General features: G+C 38.5%; 1 protein-coding gene across 1 annotated transcript; it reads left to right on the top strand.

Moving 5' to 3' along the window:
• Positions 1–4053: 4053 nt before the first annotated feature.
• LOC136175475 (olfactory receptor 4C6-like) lies at positions 4054–19133 on the top strand. Its single transcript, XM_065945757.1, has 2 exons — positions 4054–5020; positions 19042–19133. Exons 1-2 carry the CDS (start codon positions 4054–4056, stop codon positions 19131–19133), a joined length of 1059 nt encoding a protein of 352 aa, XP_065801829.1.
• Positions 19134–20435: the final 1302 nt, after the last annotated feature.

Genomic DNA, 20435 nt, shown 5'->3' with positions numbered 1-20435 from the left:
CCCTGCCTTGTACCTCTCACACCATCAGATGTGCTATAAATGAGAAATATGTACAGTTTAGATAATAATTAGGCAATTGAAGAAACAAAATTCTTCACTTCCTTGTATGGACTGTCTTTTGTGCAATGGTATTTCAAGGAACACTGGAAAGATATAACATTGCAAAGAGGATTTGATGGCAGCAATTTAACACTGAATGGGAAGCCCAAGGTATGGTTCAGCACTTGGTTTTGATAAAGCATAAAAATGATTAAAAAAAAAAAAAAAAAAAGAACGGTGATAGATTGGAAATTTGAGCCTGATTGTCAGAGGAAGAACAGCCAAGCTCTGACAATGGCTCTCTCAATCCTGGAGGTAGACTGTCACTGGTTTGCTTGTGCCCTAATTGAATACAGTTTTCTTAAGATAAATTCAATTTCATGAATATATCTAACTTTAATTAAATGACTCCTTGGAAGGAAAGCTATGAAAAACCTAGGTAGTGTATTAAAAAGCAGACACCTCCCTTTGACAACAAATATACATGTAACCAAAGGTATGGTTTTTCCAGTAGTCATGTATGGGTGTGAGAGTTGGACCAGGAAGAAAGCTGAGCACCAAAGAATCGATGCTTTTAAATTGTGGTGTTGGAGAAGACTCTCTAGAGTCCCTTGGACAGCAAGGAGATCCAACCGGTCCATCCTAAAGGAAGTTAGTCCTGAATACTCATTGAAAGGACTGATGCTGAAGTTGAAGCTCCAATACTTTGGCCACCTGATGGGAAGAACTGACTCCTTAGTAAAGATTCTGATGCTGGGAAAGGTTGAGGGCAGGAAAAGAAGGGGATGACAGAGGATGAGATGGTTGGATGGCATCAATGACTCGATGGGCATGAGTTCGAGCAAGTTCTGGGAGTTGGTGAAGGACAGGGAGGCCTGGTGCGCTGCAGTCCATGTAGTCACAAAGAAGTGGACACAACTTAGGGACTGACAACAAACTTTCCCTGATGGCTCAGACAGCAAAGAGTCTGGCTGCAATGCAGGAGACACAGACTTGATCCCTGGGTCTGAAAGGGAATGGCTACCCACTCAGTATTCTTGCCTAGAGAATCCCATGCACAGAGGAGCAAGGTGGGCTACAGTCCATGGACTCCCAAAGAGTCGGACACGACTGAGTGATTAACACACTCAGAGAGCAGCATTCAAAATTTGATAGAAAAAGATTGAATTAGCTATCACTAAGCATCCATGTCATTTTTAAATTTATTTCATAAATGTTAATTTTCTTTAAAAAAACTAGCTAACTAAGGAGATACCTGAATTACTTCTGATATGCAAGCTTTACAGATGCATATAACATATATCCAGAATAACAGGTGAAGGAGATTTGGGAGATGATGTGAGGCTGAAAGCTGAGAGTAATGGGTTTGTTTAACAGATGACATGAGTGTAGAAAGGGGAGGCCAGGAGCTTATAGGAATGGAAGATAACCATGATGACTCCTTGGACAGAGGTCTCCAAACATTCTCATGTCTGTTGCTTCCTTTGATTTTCATGACAGTGTTGTGAGACAGGGTGTAAAATTTGTGGAGGAGCTGTGGTCAGTGACCTGAGCTATCAACTTAATCACAAACGCAAGAGGCTTTGAGCAAGTTATATACATTGTCTAAGTCTTTTTCACTGCTTTGGAAAATCAGGATAATGCTAGGTCTTATTCCATATGGTTTCTGTGAGAATTAAAAAAGAAAATCATAAAGATTTTAGCACAGTACCCTCAAATAATAACTCCTTGACACTTAATGACTTTAACTGCTGTGGCACTGTTTTATTTTCACAGGATGTAAAGGCTAGGTAATCAGTAAGTGGCCTGATTGCAGTGGGTAATTAAGTTGCTCATTCTTGACCTCATGGACTTTCCCACTGTACAGATCACACTCGGATGTGTTCTGACAGAGATGGGCTTGATGGCAGTGGGAGGGCGTCACAGAAAAAGATGAGCTTGACTACTTTGGCAAGGGGTGTTGAATTTCAAAATAGGAAGTTGAGATGCAGACTAGTAGTCAATAGATATTAAAATAGAAGGGGCATTGTTATCTAGTACAGTGTACTTTGTTTTAAACTATTTGAAGTCATGAGATAGTTCAGACGAAATATTACTTGTAAGTGTAAACATTTATGTAGATAAGAGCTGAGCTGCTGTGTTTGAAAGGAACAGAGTCTCTATGCTGGCTCCTTTGAACCCCAGTTCTCTAATAAGCTGCCATAGCCTCCTCATTCTCTAGACAAGAAAACTGAGGCCCAGAATAGTGAGCAATGTAGCAACACAACCTAGGAGTGAGAGGGACAACCTGGAATAAAACCAAGTTATCCTGATTTCCAAGAACAGGTCCTTTACACTTCATTTGTTCTATTAAAATTTTCTGAAGTTCTTAGGCTGGAGATGAGCGAGATTGAAGTTAATCTACACTGTATATTTGCAAAGAGTGTCCTGGAAGTTGTATAATTTTGTTTAGCAAGAGCAATAATCCTAAGAGTGGGTCTTAGGTGTTTACGCGAGTCTCAGAAACTGTGTAGCTTGCATCCCCATTTCCCCATTTAAAGCAATCATCTCTAACAGAGGTCCACTAAGACAGCCTGTGCTTAAGTATCCCTAGCAAAGAGACCTTGGCTAATGAAGCACTTCTCTTAACATCTCATCATCCATCTGTGGTAACAAATGTGTTTAGCCAGTGGAGGCCACCATTCACTTCTTTAGTGGGATAAGGCAACGGCTAAGAACTTGTGTTTTAAAATGAGATGACACGGATTTGTAACTTTCACTCTTTTTAACTGAGATACTCAATGTGTCTAAGCCTCCGTTGCCTCATCCTCAAGATGAGATCTGTGACAGTACCCTGTCCCAAGTGATATGAAAATAAATGTAATAATGCAAATAGCAGACCGATCACCTGTCATCACATAGTGAGTGCAAAACAGATTAGTTGCTTTGTTAATGTTTTTATTATTCATTAGAATCTTTGGCTTTATCTTGGTGCACCCCTTTACAAGAAAAAAAAATGGAAGAAAGGATTTATGTTGACTCAGGCTTGTCTGCTGGGATGAGGCAGGCCAAGTTGAATCTGGGTCTTCCTAGAGCAAAGAAAGAGATTTAAGCTTTTGTTTTTTTTTAATCAGCATTTTTGCAAAATAATTAGAATCTCAAGAGGTTAGTTAAAGGTTATAAATCATGGTTTCAGGATCAGACTATAGTTATAATAAAAATTTATTCTTCATTGTAGTCTCATCATTGAATTAATTATTGAATTTTACTGTAGAATTATTGAATAAGATAAGCACAGGAAGCATACATTTGCCTCTCTGGATTGTTATGATATAGAAATTATTGGGGTATAGTTCTTAATAAGTGGAGAGGCCTTGGGATATGACCTACCTGCTTTGCAGGCTCTTCAACTAGAGCATCCTAGTGATCAATAAGAATATGAAACAAATGAAATGAAATAAAATGTTCTGAGGTTACTAGGTATGCCCAGTGATATATTGAGCTCAGCTTCCTGGCTTGAGAGTCCTAAAAGGCAGCAGCTGAGAGGACTTGTGTGTAGGTAGTTCATTCTGGAAAAGAGAACAAAGGTAGTGAAGAGGGGAGAGTGAAACAGGGGAGAAGCAAAACTGAATCCTAGATTGCGCTAGGCTGGTTACCGTCTATCCACTGGCTCCTATCGACTGGCGATCTAGGCTTTCCTAAAGGTATGCTAATTCTCCATATTACCACATAGTTTACATCCCAGGGTGATGAACCAGGATCTTCTAAGTGTCTCAAGCAGCAAGTGTCAGAAAAGCAAGAGATACACTGGTTAGAGGTTTTACAGGGGTAATGACAGGGATCAAGGTGTTATCAGGATACGACTGTTGGCTGCTAGCTGCTGTACTGATGGCTGAAGGAAAAGGTAAGTCAAGACGGTGTGAGAGAGAGTCCAAAAAATAAAAATCCCAAATTTGTAATAATTACTAACTTAGAATAATACTCTTTTGTAGATTTTCCAGCTTAGAGAGATAAGCTTACACCAGCCCGCAGTAAATGGGGAACGCCAACAATGTGACGGAATTCATTCCCTTGGGCATTGCAAAGAACCCAGAGCTGCGGAAAATACTCTCTGCTGCGTTTCTAATCATGTACGTGTCCACCGTTTTGGGGAACCTTCTCACTGCGGTAACTGTGGTCACAAGTCAGAGCCTGAGGTCACCCATGTATTTTTTCCTTGCCTCCTTGTCCGTCATGGATGTCACCTACTCTTCCGTCGTTGCCCCCAAGTTGATCGTGGACTCCCTCTCTGAGAGCACCGCCATCTCGCGCAAAGCCTGCATGGCCCAGCTCTTCGCTGAGCACTTCTTTGGGGGAGTGGGCATCATCCTTCTCACTGTGATGGCCTATGACCGTTACGTGGCCATCTGTAAGCCTCTTCACTACAAGACCACCATGAGGCCTCCTGTGTGCTGCCTCCTACTGGGAGGGTCATGGGTGGGGGCATTTATCCATGCAACTGTGCAGCTTCTCTTCATGTATCAAATTCCCTTCTGCGGTCCCAACGTCATTGATCATTTCACGTGTGATTTGTTTCCGTTGCTGAAACTGGCCTGCATGGACCCCTGCACCCCGGGCCTCTTGGTCATCCTCAACAGCGGGGTGATGTGTCTCACCATCTTCATCATCCTCGTCACCTCTTATGTGGTCATTCTCTGCTCCCTGAAGTCCTGCAGTTCTGAAGGGCGGCGTAAAGCCCTCTCCACCTGTGGCTCCCACCTCATGGTGGTCTTCATGCTCTTCATGCCTTGTATTTTCTTGTACGTGAGGCCTGTGGTCACTTACCCCATAGACAAGGCAATGGCTGTGTCCTTCACCATCGTTGCACCCATGTTAAATCCCCTGATCTACACCTTGAGGAACATGGAGGTGAAAAGCGCTATGAGGAAACTGTGGATGAAACAAGGGCCTTGTGTGGTCATTAGCTCTCATGCCAAGAGCAGTTCTTTCTTACAAGGACAATGTGCCTTTCAGTTCAGTTCAGTTCAGTTCAGTTGCTCAGTCGTGTCTGACTCTTTGAAACCCCGTGAATCGCAGCATGCCAGGCCTCCCTGTTCATCACCAACTCCCGGAGTTTACTCAAACTCATGTCCATTGAGTCGGTGATGCCATCCAACATCCAACATCCTCTGTTGTCCCCTTCTCCTCCTGCACTCAATCTTTCCCAGCATCAGGGTCTTTTCAAATCAGTCAGCTCTCTGCATGAGGTGGGCAAAGTATTGGAGTTTCAGCTTCAACATCGGTCCTTCCAATAAACACCCAGGACTAATGTCCTTTAGGATGGACTGGTTGGATCTCCTTGCAATTCAAGGAGTTCTCCAACACCACAGTTCTCCAACACCACATTTCAAAAGCATCAATTCTTCGGCATTCGGCTTTCTTTATAGTCCAACTTTCACATCCATACACCACTGGAAAAACCATAGCCTTGATTAGACGGACCTTTGTGGGCAAAGTAATGTCTCTGATTTTTCACATGCTGTATAGGTTGGTCATAACTTTCCTTCCAAGGAGTAAGTGTCTTTTAATTTCATTACTGCAATTACCATCTGCAGTGATTTTGGAGCCCAGAAAAATAAAGTCAGCCATTGTTTCCATTGTTTCCCCATCTATCTGCCATGAAGTGATGGGAGTGGATGCCATGATCTTAGTTTTCTGAATGTTGAGCTTTAAGCCAACTTTTTCACTCTCCTCTTTCACTTTCATCAAGAGGCTCTTTAGTTCTTCTTCACTTTCTGCCATAAGGATGGTGTCATCTGCATATCTGAGGTTACTGATATTTCTCCCATTAATCTTGATTCCAACTTGTGCTTCATCCAGCCCAGCATTTCTCCTGATGTACTCTGCATATAAATTAATAAGCAGGGTGACTATATAGAGCCTTGATGTACTCCTTTCCCAATTGGAACCAGTCTGTTGTTCCATGTCCAGTTCTAACTGCTGCTTCCTGACCTGCATACAGGGTGCCTTTACCTTCCCATTCATTCCAATCTATTGAGGATACAGCAGTCACTGGCATCATTTAGTCATGCAAATCAGGTGAAGATTCTGTAATCCTGTTATTCCCCACCTCTCCAGTGCATTTTGGGCTCCATTCCCTTTCTCACAAGGCTCTGGCCACTTTCTCTTTCTCTCTATTTTCCTATCCTGCCTTATGAGTAATTCAAGCCTTTTCCAGTTTGGGGCTTTTGTTTTTCTTACTCTGCTTACACCTGAAATTCTCTTTCCCAGAGTTTTTCTTCTCTGCCTCTATCTCATTTTTCCCCCTCTTTTAGATGAACTCTCATTTCCTTAGACAAGTTTTCCCTGATGGCTTTCTCTAGCCATTCTTCTAAGTTACTCTTTAACTCTTCATCTGATTATATCCTTAGTATCAAAGTCACAAACTATACTTTAAAAATTATTTCTTGGATTTTATTTTATCTTTTCCTTCGAACAAATTTGTAATCCTTGTAAGGTCAGAGATTATGTTTACTGCTTCATACTATGGATAGAACACTGTCAGTAAGCTAGTAGGTGCTTAATAAATGTCTTTGAATGAATATAAGTTTAAAAGTAACTTGTTTTTTTAATATTACAAATTAATACTGAAAAATAGAGGTGAGTATATATGTCTCTCTGTGTGTGTGTATGTATATATACAATACAGGAGTTAGAATTACCTGGTTTGCATGTTTCCAAGTGTCTTTTCTGGAAACTTTCGGAAGCAAACACAATTTCAGATTAGTACTGTACTCAGTACTTTACTATTTAATAAGGAATACAGCACTGCCAAAATTCTCTGCTGCTGTTATTTCTCCTTTAGAGAAGCAGAATAAGAATCACTCACACTGGGAGTCAAGATACTTCAGAATCTAGTGTCTGTAGCTATGGCCTTTATGAAAAAAAGTAACTCTGTAAAGGTCTAAATTTTTCTTTAACTGTGGGAAAATTTTTCTTGCTGTTACATCATAGAGCTGGATTCTAAAATCCAAATGACATTTCTTTTCCTCCAGATCTTGCTTTGTCTGTCACTAGAGAGTACTCTCACCTGGAAAATCCCATGGACGGAGGAGCCTGGTGGGCTGCAATCCATGGGGTTGTGAAGAGTCGGACACGACTGAGTGACTTCACTTTTGCTTTTCACTTTCATGCATTGGAGAAGGAAATGGCAGCCCACTCCAGTGTTCTTGCCTGGAGAATCCCAGGGACGGGGGAGCCTGGTGGGCTGCCGTCTGTGGGGTTGCAGAGAGTTTGACATGACTGAAGTGACTTAGCAGCAGCAGCAGCAGCAGCAGAGAGACACTGATATCTTTTTAAAAGTCTCCCTTACCTAGCATATGGGAAATCTAATGTCTTAGACTAAATTAGCATTCTGTTATAGTTTTCTTAGCTTTAAAAATACATAGTATATATGATAGAAATAGTTACAATATCAGTCATAGTATTTAAAGCAAAGACAATACTTAAGCCAGTATTTATTTTTATACACAAAACATGTGTACAGTAGATATTTCATGTTAGTTATCATCAGCTATTTTCAAAAAATTTGAGGTTCATTTATTTACTGAAGAATATTTGGTTACATTGTATGAGGTGTCCGATAAGGGACACCTGTCATGAATAATGTGATGCTTCTCTTTTACCTTGGGAATTGCATTCTAGTGCAGGAGACAATACATAGAAATGAAAACAAAGTCATGAAGTGTTAACAGATTGTCAGAAACTGTAATGGAATGGTGCCTATGGGACCAGACAACTTTAGTTAGGTGGACAGTGGGGCTTTTCTGAGAGGTTACTTCTAAACTGAGACCTAAATGATGAGATAGAATCATCCTTAAACACATCCATGAGAAGAGCATTTCAAGGGACTCCTGAAAAGTTTGTGAAAAACTTATAAGGTAGAAGCCAGCTTGAATAGAAGAAGGTCAGGATAATCAGTGGACAGGAGGGAATGTGATGTAAGGTGAGATGTGAAAATTACACAGGTTTCTTCTGATGCAAGGCAAGATGTGAAAATTAAACAAATTTCTTTTGATCAAGAAATCTGTTGTTTTTTGACTTATAAGTTCAAAAAGATTTATGGGCATCAGAATAATTTTGATTAGAATAATAATTAAAAATCAAATCCTCCATGTGTTTATGGATGACTCTGCAATTTAGCATCAAACATCTTTGCACATAGGCTTCCCAGATGATGCTAGTGGTAAAGAACATGACTGCCAATGCAGGAGACATAAGAAATGCTAGTTCAATCCCAGAGTCAGGAAGATCCCTTGGTGGAAGGCATGGGGACCTACTCCAGTATTCTTGCCTGGAAAATCCCACGAATAGAGGAGCCTGGTGGGCTCCATAGGGTCGTAAAGAGTAGGCCATGACTGAAGCAACTTGGAACGCATGCACTTGACCTGGCAGGGAGCGTCCATTTGATTTTTGCTACGTCATAACAGAGCGTAATGTTTACTGGCTGCCTACAATATCTTAAAGTTGAACATCTGGATTCACCTAATAATTATTTTTCTTGCCTCATGTCAAAGAAGAAGAAGAAATTGCTCAGTTTCAGTTCAGTGGCTCAGTTGTGTCTGACTCTTTGCGACCCCATGGACCGCAGCATGCCAGGCCTCCCTGTCCATCACCAGCTCCTGGAGTCCACCCAAACCCACGTCCATTGAGTCGGTGATGCCATCCAACCATCTCATCCTCTGTCGTCCCCTTCTCCTCCTGCCTTCAATCTTTCTCAGCATCAGGGATTTTCAAGTGAGTCAACTCTTCACATCAGGTGGCCAAAGTATTGGAATTTCAGCTTCAACATCAGTCCTTCTAATGAACACCCAGGACTGATCTCCTTTAGATGGACTGGTTGGATCTCCTTGCAGTCCTGACAGTGTGTAAATGTTGATCTCTGTGAGAACTTTCTGATGATCACTTTTACTATTTTAATTATGAGAATTAGAAGGTTCATAATGAGATCCCTAAAGCTAAATAATATTTTTGGCAATTCTCTAGCATCAGAGTAGGTTCAGAATTTACATTTTCTACTACAAAGGTAAGGCCATTCTGACCATTCATGCTGAAGTTATTATCTGCAATTAGATTCCACAAATCTCTTCTCTCTTCTGTAGGGCTCCCTAGTTTCTTCACATGAAGTAGCTTTATTCATAAAACATATTACTTTTCAGCTCACTGCTCACCTTTTTTGTTTGGTTCTTTAATGCTCTTATTTTGAAACATATCTTGGTCTTGCTGCTTTTTAAAAGAAACTCACTGTAGATCATTGATTGTAAATAATCTAATCTGTGTATCAGAATAGAAAATTTCAACACTATTTTTGATACAAAGACATTACAAAGTAGTAAAAGATAACATTTTAATTTGAAGGAAGAGTATTGGCCTAAAAAAACACAAAAAACTACTGCAAACATCCAACTTATTTGGAGACATTAAATAAGCTTACTTCCTATTTCATTCTGAAAATGTAAGCTATCTGAAGGGAACTTCTTTAGATTCTTGCAACTATATCTACCAATTGTCCAGCACCCATTTAGATATTTGCTACCTTCTTACCTACTCTTAAAAATGCATTCATTATCTATGCTCCTATGCAAAGCAATCAACCTCTTTATTGTACACTAGACCTTATTTCCTTCTTGTTTGCGTGAGGGCATTGGTCTAAAAATAGCTTCTATATCTATTTTATCGACATTTCACTTTTTATTTGATCATTTTACTTCAGCAAAGAAGCAAATCTGTTATACCCTTCACCTTTAAAGTAAAATTTCCCATTGATTCCTTTTTCTTTTTCAGCTACTCTTTCATTTCATTCTCTCTTCTTTCTTACAAAACACAAGAGATTCTTTAACACTTGTCTCCCCTTTCTCTCCTTCTCTTCTGTTTAAATCCTTTCAGCCACACTTCAGTTAAACTTCTCTTTTCTGGGTCACCAGTGCCCTCTATGTTATTCCACATAACTGTCATCACTCACTTCTCATCTTACAGAATCCATCAGCAGTGTTTCATCCCATCTTTCTTGACACACTTTCTTTGAGAAATGATTCTTTGAAGTTGAGACCTGGAAATCCAAATTCTTCCATGATATTTCCACCTGAATGACTAATAGATTTCTTAAACTGGCCCCAATGACAAAGCATATTTTCATGGAAATTGATATAACAATTCTAAAATTATATTCATATGTGCTTTTCTTTAAATAAATTTGGTGACAGAAGAAAAAAAGGGAAGAATAAAAAACTAGATTTACTAGTTGTTAGAACACACCACATTCCAGGATGTCTGGCTCTGGGTGAGTGATCACACCATCATGATTATCTGGGTTGTGAAGATCTTTTTTGTACAGTTCTTCTGTGTAGTTTTGCCACCTCTTCTTAATATCTTCTGCTTCTGTTAGGTTTATACCATTTCTGTCCTTTATTGAGCCCATCTTTGCGTGAATGTTCCCTTGGTATCTCTAATTTTCTTGAAGAGATCTCTAGTCTTTCCCATTCTATTGTTTTTCTCTATTTCTTTGCATTGATCACTGAGGAAGGCTTTCTTATCTCTCCTGGCTATTCTTTGGAACTCTGCATTCAAATGGGAATATCTTTCCTTTTCTCCTTTGCTTTTCACTTTTCTTCTTTTCACAGCTATTTGTAAGGCCTCCTCAGGCAGTCATTTTGCTTTTTTGCATCTCTTTTTCTTGGGGATGGTCTTGATCCTTGTCTCCTGTACAATGTCATGAACCTCCGTCCATAGTTCATCGGGCACTCTATCAGATCTAATCCCTTAAATCTACTTCTCTAGGAAGATATACTCCTAAGTATTTTATTCTTTTTGTTGCAATGGTGAATGGTATTGTTTCCTTAATTTCTCTTTCTGTTTTTTCATTGTTAGTATATAGGAATGCAAGGGATTTCTGTGTGTTAATTTTATATCCTGCAACTTTACTATATTCATTGATTAGCTCTAGTAATTTTCTGGAAGAGTCTTTAGGGTTTTCTATGTAGAGGATCATGTCATCTGCTAACAGCGAGAGTTTCACTTCTTCTTTTCCTATCTGGATTCCTTTTACGTCTTTTTCTGCTCTGATTGCTGTGGCCAAAACTTCCAACACTATGTTGAATAGTAGTGGTGAGAGTGGGCATCCTTGTCTTGTTCCTGATTTCAGAGGAAATGCTTTCAATTTTTTCACCATTGAGGGTGATGCTTGCTGTGGGTTTGTCATATATAGCTTTTATTATGTTGAGGTATGTTCCTTCTATTCCTGCTTTCTGGAGAGTTTTAATCATAAATGAGTGTTGAATTTGTCAAAGGCTTTCTCTGCATCTATTGAGATAATCATATGGTTTTTATCTTCCAATTTGTTAATGTGGTGTATTACGTTGATCAATTTGCGGATATTAAAGAATCCTTGCATTCCTGGGATAAAGCCCACTTGGTCATGGTGTATGATTTTTTTAATATGTTGTTGGATTCTGTTTGCTAGAATTTTGTTAAGGATTTTTGCATATACACAGAAAACTATAAAACACTGATGAAAGAAATCAAAGAGGACACAAACAGATGGAGAAACATACCGTGTTCATGGATTGGAAGAATCAATATTGTCAAAATGGCTATTCTACCCAAAGCAATCTATAGATTCAATGCAATCCCTATCAAGCTACCAACGGTATTTTTCACAGAACTAGAACAAATAATTTCACAATTTGTATGGAAATACAAAAAACCTCGAATAGTCAAAGTAATCTTGAGAAAGAAGAATGGAACTGGAGGAATCAACCTGCCTGACTTCAGACTCTACTACAAAGCCACAGTCATCAAGACAGTATGGTACTGGCACAAAGACAGAAATATAGATCAATGGAACAGAATAGAAAGCCCAGAGATAAATCCACGAACCTATGGACACCTTATCTTTGACAAAGGAGGCAAGGATATACAATGGAAAAAAGACAATCTCTTTAACAAGTGGTGCTGGGAAAACTGGTCAACCACTTGTAAAAGAATGAAACTCGAACACTTTCTAACACCATACACAAAAATAAACTCAAAATGGATTAAAGATCTAAATGTAAGACCAGAAACTATAAAACTCCTAGAGGAGAACATAGGCAAAACACTCTCTGACATAAATCACAGCAAGATCTTCTATGACCCACCTCCCAGAATATTGGAAATAAAAGCAAAAATAAACAAATGGGACCTAATGAAACTTAAAAGCTTTTGCACAACAAAGGAAACTATAATTAAGGTGAAAAGACAGCCCTCAGATTGGGAGAAAATAATAGCAAATGAAGAAACAGACAAAGGATTAATCTCAAAAATATACAAGCAACTCCTGCAGTTCAATTCCAGAAAAATAAATGACCCAATCAAAAAATGGACCAAAGAACTAAACAGACATTTCTCCAAAGAAGACATACAGATGGCTAACAAACACATGAAAAGATGCTCCACATCACTCATTATCAGAGAAATGCAAATCAAAACCACAATGAGGTACCATTACACGCCAGTCAGGATGGCTGCTATCCAAAAGTCTACAAGCAATAAATGCTGGAGAGGGTGTGGAGAAAAGGGAACTCTCTTACACTGTTGGTGGGAATGCAAACTAGTACAGCCACTATGGAGAGCAGTGTGGAGATTTCTTAAAAAACTGGAAATAGAACTGCCATATGACCCAGCAATACCACTTCTGGGCATACACACTGAGGAATCCAGATCTGAAAGAGACACGTGCACCCCAATGTTCATCGCAGCACTGTTTATAATAGCCAGGACATGGAAGCAACCTAGATGCCCATCAGCAGATGAATGGATAAGGAAGCTGTGGTACATATACACCATGGAATATTACTCAGCCGTTAAAAAGAATTCATTTGAATCAGTTCTAATGAGATGGATGAAACTGGAGCCCATTATACAGAGTGAGGTGAGCCAGAAAGATAAAGAACATTACAGTATACTAACAGATATATACGGAATTTAGAAAGATGGTAACGATGGCCCTATATGCAGGGCAGAAGAAGAGACGCAGAAGTACAGAACAGACTTTTGAACTCTGTGGGAGAAGGGGAGGGTGGGATGTTTCAAAAGAACAGCATGTATACTATCTGTGGTGAAACAGACCACCAGCCCAGGTGGGAGGCATGAGTCAAGTGCTCGGGCCTGTTGGGCTGGGAAGATCCAGAGGAATCGGGTGGAGAGGGAGGTGGGATGGGAGACCGGGATGGGGAATTTGTGTAACTCTATGGCTGATTCATATCAATGTATGACAAAACCCACTGAAAAATAAAAATTAAAAAAAAAAAAAATCTACTTCTCATTTCCACTGTATAATCATAAGGGAGCTGATTCTGGAATGTGAAGTCAAATGGGCCTTAGCAAGTGTAACTATGAACAAAGCTAGTGGAGGTGATGGAATTATAGTTGAGCAATTTCAAATCCTAAAAGATGATGTTGTGAAAGTGCTGCACTCAATATGTCAGCAAATTTGAAAAACTCAGCAGTGGCCACAGGACTGGAAAAGGTCAGTTTTCATTCCAATCCCTAAGAAAGGCAATGCCAAAGAATGCTCAAACTACCGCACAATTGCACTCATCTCACACACTAGCAAAGTAATGCTCAAAATTCTTCAAGCCAGGCTTCAGCAATATGTGAACCGTGAATGTCCAGATGGTCAAGCTGGTTTTAAAGAGGCAGAGGAACCAGAGTTCAAATTGCCAACATCTGCTGGATCATCAAAAAAAGCAAGAGAGTTCCAGAAAAATGTATATTTCTGCTTTATTGACTGACTATGCCAAAGCTTTGACTGTGTGAATCACAATAAACTGTGGAAAATTCTGAAAGAGATGGGAATACCAGACTGCCTGACCTGCCTCTTGAGAAATCTGTATGCTGGTCAGGAAGCAACAGTTAGAACTGGACATGGAACAACAGACTGGTTCCAAATAGGAAAATGAGTACGTCAAGGCTGTATATTGTCACCCTGCTTGTTTAACTTATATGCAGAGTACATCATGAGAAACTCTGGCCTGGATGAAGCACAAGCTGGGATGGGAAATATCAATAACCTCAGATATGCAGATGACACCACGCTTATGGCAGAAAGTGAAGAAGAACTAAAGAGCCTCTTGATGAAAGTGAAATAGGAGCATGAAAAAGTTGGCTTAAAGCTCAACATTCAGAAAACTAAGATCATGGCATCCATTCCCATCACTTCATGGCAGATAGATGGGGAAACAGTGGAAACAATGGCTGACTTTATTTTTCTGGGCTCCAAAATCACTGCAGATGGTGATTGCAGACATGAAATTAAAAGACACTTACTCCTTGGAAGGAAAGTTATGACCAACATAGTCAGCATGTGAAAAACCAGAGACACTACTTTGTCCACAAAGGTCCATCTAGTTAAGGCTATGGTTTTTACAGTGGTCATGTATGGATGTGAAAGTTGGACTATAAAGAAAGCTGAGTGCAAAAGAATTGATGCTTCTGAACTGTGATGTTGGAGAAGACTCTTGAGAGTTCCTTGGACTGCAAGGAGTTCATCCTAAGGGAAATCAATCCTGAGTGTCCATTGGAAGGACTGATGTTGAAGCTGAAACTCCAATATTTTGGCTACCTGGTGCGAAGAGCTGACTGATTTGAAAAGACCCTGATGCTGGGAAAGATTGAGGGCAGGAGGAGAAGGGGATGATAGAGGATGAGATGGTTGGATGGCATCACCAACTCTCTGGATATGTTTTGGTTAAACTCCGGGAATTGGAGATGGACAGGGAGGCCTGGCGTGCTGCGGTTCATGGGGTTGCAAAGAGTCAGACACGACTGAGCAACTGAACTGAACTGAACTGAGAACATACCACAAGGCTTTAGCTTGTAAATTTTTTGCTATATTCCCATGAATAATGAATCCTAAAGAACAGAAGAAATGGTTCAGACTTGAGTCCTTTGTGTTTGTAGATTTAATATAAATGCTATAATTTAATTAATTAATTTTCAGTATGGAATTTTAATCTGTCAGGAAGCATGGACTATTGGATAAATTCTGGAAGAGCCATATTGTCACTAACTCCCCTCTACATCATCCCCTCATGTCCTTCTCTCTTTTCTGATTTGTAAGGTTTTTCTCAATTTACCCTATTTCTATAACATGCCTGTTACATTATCTGCCCCATCCAATTATCACAATATTATTTCTTATCCTACTCACTTCCTCTAGCTGAAGCAAATAATAAAGGATTAAGTAAATCAGGACTTGGAATAAAGTAAAAGATGCTACATGTGCTTTGAAGTAGGAACCAGGATTCCAGGATTAATTGCAGGAGTCCTGCTGTTGAGTTGTAATTTTAAAATATCCCCTCTAGGAGTGTGGTTGGTCTGTGTCCGATGGCTATTCCATGTCAGGAAAAGGATCTAAAATTTCATTGAAAATCTAATAGCACTTGTCCCTTAATACCATGTGCAAATGAGGTCTAGGCAATTACGAATATTTACCTTTCTGATGAATCACTTCAACAGTGCTTCATTCTGGGGAGTGTGACTAAGCATTAAAAATAAGTAGAATACATGAGGGGCACATCACTGGTATAGACTCTCTGCAGGGACCTCATGAGCTAAGCCCCGGTTTTCCCTCCAGCTTCAATTGCAATGCTATAGTCCATCAGAGTAAACAGTTAATCTTGCTCTTAAAAAAAAAAAAATTAAAAGAGAAAGATTTATTTAAGATCTGGAAATTGTACTTTTAATTAATTTCAAAATTATGGCATATCGAGTACTGAGAGAAGAAAAGCGGAATTTGGATTAATGTATAGGTTTTTGCATGAAAAACATTCACACATAAAACTGTCACTCTTTAGTAAGCATGACTGTTGCTCTAGTCCCCACACAGCACATGCCTTTCTGGATTGATGCTGTGCCTTATCCCAGAAGTCATCTTTTGCATTTAGCAAATAAACACGCATTTCATCGCCCTCTGCAAAGGGACTATGTTTTGTCCTAATTTATACAGTTTTCTCTTTCTGAACATGAAGGGAATTGAAAGCATCTACAAATAGAAGCAGCCCAGGAAAAGCCAAAAAAAAAAAAAAAATAACAACCAAGCTAACTGATTGGGGTCATAAAATTTTTACAAACACTTGAGCAAGTCAAACCATAAATAACTGTGTCTTGGAAAACTATAATGATGGGAAATTCCCATACCCTGAGGGGAGCTGAGATCCAATTCTAAGGTTCATGACCTCTCAGGGAAACCTGTTTAAATTCCACTTACAGGTCAAGGAGGAAACTTTTGCTTCTTTATGTTTTCATTGAGACCATGAAGACAGTGTTTGAGAATCAGTAGGGAAAATTCTTTACCTCATTTACCAGAATTGCAATATCTCTCTTTCTTAGGTGTAGAAGTAAGACTTAGAAATTTTATATTTCACATTTTGACCAGCTATTGAATGGGTTTTTTGCCATAGAGAGAAGCATACTACCATTACGAGAATTTTCAAGAGACTGACACATGGTGAGATTTATAATTCACATTTTGCATATTCACAGGTGAATTTAGATTGTAATGTAGTTTGTAAAATTATGGGTATTGTGGGGTAGGCTCCCAAGTTCAAGGCAAGCTGTGATCTATCCCTTAGTTGTGTACATTTGGGCCAGTTCTATAAACCTTTTTGCCCTCAGAATGTTTATTTTTAATGGAGATTGTATGTTCACAAGGCCAAAGGATTTGGAAACAAATAAAGTAATACATGAGGAATTAATTAGGTAGGATGACATAATTTAAGTGTTGAATATATAGCGGCTGTTTGAATACAAACATTTTTGGAGGGTTGCAAGTTCCTGTTCAAGTCTAATGAAATTAGAGATATCATCAGTTTTTTATCTTCAAGTTAAATCCAAATAACTATAAAATGAAACATCTGAGTATTTTTGTTAGAGCTAGTCGATAGCATTTTATTTACTGTTTGTTGATATGTTATCATTTATCATTACTGTTTCTTAATTTGTTATCATTTAATTATTGTTTCTTAATATGTTTTATTTATCATTCATAGACCCCTCATCCTAGTGTTTTAGATTTAAAAAGTGGACTACATAATATCAATGTAGAAGGAAGGTGATTTATTTAGAGAGCTATTCATATGTAATGCAGCAGTTAATTTCCCACAAAAAGCACTAAAGAATGGCCCAGGAAAGGACATGAGGGGCAATAGTGTCTTACTCAACTGACAGAGCAGTCTTCTGTTTTTAAATTTGCTCATTTAATTTTCTCTACGTACACTTGATGTCATAAATAGCATTAAATTTCTGCTGCAGAGTTGTTCAAGAATATTTAAATGACTGAAGTTTCTAACTGCTTTAGTGCTAGTTGTTGTGGCTTTTTCTCTCTCTTAATATGAATTAAATCACTAGGACAACAGAAGGAAAAAAGGCTCAGGCATCCATCAGGAAGGACACTGAAAGGTTATTTTTCTAAATTCCCCAAATAGTGAGAATATAGAAGGTGAGACTTTCAGGGAAATCAGCAGAGCAATGTTGAGGTGAGAGAAAAAGATCTTAAATCTGAAGAGAACACATTTCTCAGGCTGTAAAGGAAAAGAATATATTTAGATAGATGAAAAATTAAACTATTATTGTTGAAGCAAATAGCAGTGTTGGATAAAAATTCAGTGGATTCAAGCAATTTAACTTGGAAGGTAATTAGAATGGGTTTTTAATCTATTAATTTAATATTAAAATAGAAAACACTGCATATAATGATATCCTTATCCCTAATTTCTCACATAATTTTGAATAGTATATTTATTTTATAACACTATTATGTAAACTATTGTATAATAACTATGTCAGCTTTAAATTAGACACAGGGATTTCTATATTATTTTCAGAATGATCAATGCTAGAATAGTGTTGCTGCCAAAATGAATTGGAAAAAACAGTAAGAGGCAGGAGGCAAAATTTCCAGGGCCCCAGATCCGAGAGACGGCTCAGAGCCCACAGTTCACGGTGTGAAGGGCCCTCAGCAATCTGCTGAGCATCTCCAGCGTCTGAAGAATACGGCTGTCAGGAAAGGGAAGTCTGTGAGACATTCTCTCAGAAATATGAACAGAGCAAGCTGTTTCCAAGAGAAATATATGTAGTTAAAATTGATAGGGAGGGCTAGGCCTATGATTTGGCTATCCGTGGATTCTTTACAGCAGGTAAATACTTTTAGTACAAGATTCTATGTTATGTTAGCATGCTTGTTCCACCAGTACAAATTAATTACACGGGAGAAGTAATAAAATTATCTTCAAACATCATTTTTTCCTGAACAAATACTTAGGTGATGAATAATATGATGTTGTGGGCTTTAAAATTTATTTTTAATGTTAACTTTTCTTGTAATTATTTCAAAATGCATCTTGAAAATAAAGTCTCTACTATCTTCATACATTCTCTTCTTGATTTTAAAAATTAAATTAGGATGTCTGTATAGATGAGTAGGGTTGCTATAATTTTTCATATAACATGCTGCAAAACTTCTTCACTAAGTATGTCTTTATATTATTAATTAGTGTTTCATTCATAGCATATTTTGTTATAAATTTATATTAGACTGAATTACATAAACATCTTGTTCAACATTTTAGATATTTCTGATTTTTTTATAAATGAAATATCATCTTCCATAAAACTTATATCACTTCATTTCAGTTTTAGAATAATTTTTAGGGTTGGGGTTACTTATATGAGAAATACAGTGATTTTTATGCCTCTAAAAATATTTGCTAAAACATTTCCCAATTAGATAATATGAATGAAGCTGTTTCGTTGCAATTTAGAAGACATCATTATTTAAAAATCTGACTTAGAAACCTGGTTTGTTTTTATGATGGATTCAATTCTTCAATGCACTTTGTACATCTAAATACTATTTAAAATTAAAGCTTATGTCAACATTACACATCTCCCTGTTGAATTATACATTGAAAAGCCGTTCATAGTAACTGTTTTATTTGACACTCACAGGTCAGCAGCGTGAACAAATGTCACTCGATTTTATGGGAAAGGACTCAGAAGCTTCGTGGTTTCTTCAGGGACACATGACTATAAATCTGTAGCTTCTAGATTTTTTTATATTGGAAAGTGAGCAATTGTTATATTATTTTAATTAACTTTTCATTTTGGAATAATTTTAGATTAATTGAAAAGTTGCCAAGATAATATAGAGTTTCTGTCTAGTCCTCGGTTATTTTCCCCTAATAATTATCATCTAACATTACTGGTAGCACATTTGTCAAAACTGTGGAATGAATGTTGCTGTATTACTCTTAAAGAAGCATAAGATTTTATTCATGTTTCACTAACTTTTCCCCCTCTATCACTTTTCCGTTCTAGGGGTCAATCCAGGACAGCACAGCATATTTAAGTACCTTTTAAATGATTTCTGATCATAAAGCTTGTGATCATAAGCTCTGAGGACACTGTCCTCTCCATTGCCTAAGTATTCACAGTAATTTTGGAAATTCCTTTTATATTGAAAAAAGAGCCGTTTGATTTGTTCATGCTTGATGAGCATTTTGACTCTAAAATAGTATTTCTCTTAGAAACTTCACAGATTAGGGACATGCAGAGCCTAAGATCTCCTTGCTAGATTAATACAGAGCCTTGCTCTTTCTCTCCACTGTTTGCATTATTTGATGTTCTTTGTTCAATGACACTGCCTGAAAAAGAAGTGGGCTCCTGAGGATCTGCGCTTCCTAGGTGATGCTAAAGGTGAGGAACCTGTCTGCCAGTCCAGGAGACAGAAGAGACGCAGGTCTGATCCCTGGGTCGGGAAGATCTCCGGAGAAGGGCACAGCAATCCATTCCGACATTCTTGCCTGGAGAATCCCATGGACAAGAGGGGCCTGGCGGGCTCCAGTCCATAAGGTCACAAAGAGCTGGGCACAGCTGAAGCAACTTGGCACCCACACACGCACACATGAGGGTCTGAAGACTATAAACTATATTCAGGAGCTATTAAAGACTTAAAAGTGCTGCACATTTAAATGATACCATATCTTCACTGTGGCAACCAATAAAGATATTTTATATTTGTGAACATGTAAAAGGATGAGTGAAGACATCTGTAAGCCTAGATCATGGGAAAGCAGAAATTAGGGGTAAAAGCACTGTCATTTCTGCTCTGTGTCAAAGGCTCTGGGAGTTTTCTCACTGACGGCAGTTTTCTCCAGTGCATCCTACTGCATCCATGGTTTTATCAATATCAGTATTGCTTATCCGTTTCTTCCAAGAACCTTATCAATAGGTGTTGCTAAAATACCCAGTTACAGAGAATCTGAACTCTAGAGAATTTTAAGTAACTTTTCTTGTCACATAATATAACTTAGCACAAGAGCTTGAATTTGAACCTAGGTCTC

This window comes from Muntiacus reevesi, chromosome 9 (assembly GCF_963930625.1).
Source record: "Muntiacus reevesi chromosome 9, mMunRee1.1, whole genome shotgun sequence".
NCBI classification, from domain to species: Eukaryota; Metazoa; Chordata; class Mammalia; order Artiodactyla; family Cervidae; genus Muntiacus; species Muntiacus reevesi.
Note: the sequence above shows the minus strand (reverse complement) of the source record. Positions and strands in the feature narration are given on the sequence as shown.

Bases quoted from the DNA above. Each gene is read 5' to 3' on its own strand.
- LOC136175475 (XM_065945757.1), top strand. From the start codon at position 4,054: ATGGGGAACGCCAACAATGTGACGGAATTCATTCCCTTGGGCATTGCA. The intron at 5,021-19,041 runs GTGCCTTTCAGT...TGACACTCACAG, and splicing joins TTCTTTCTTACAAGGACAAT to GTCAGCAGCGTGAACAAATG.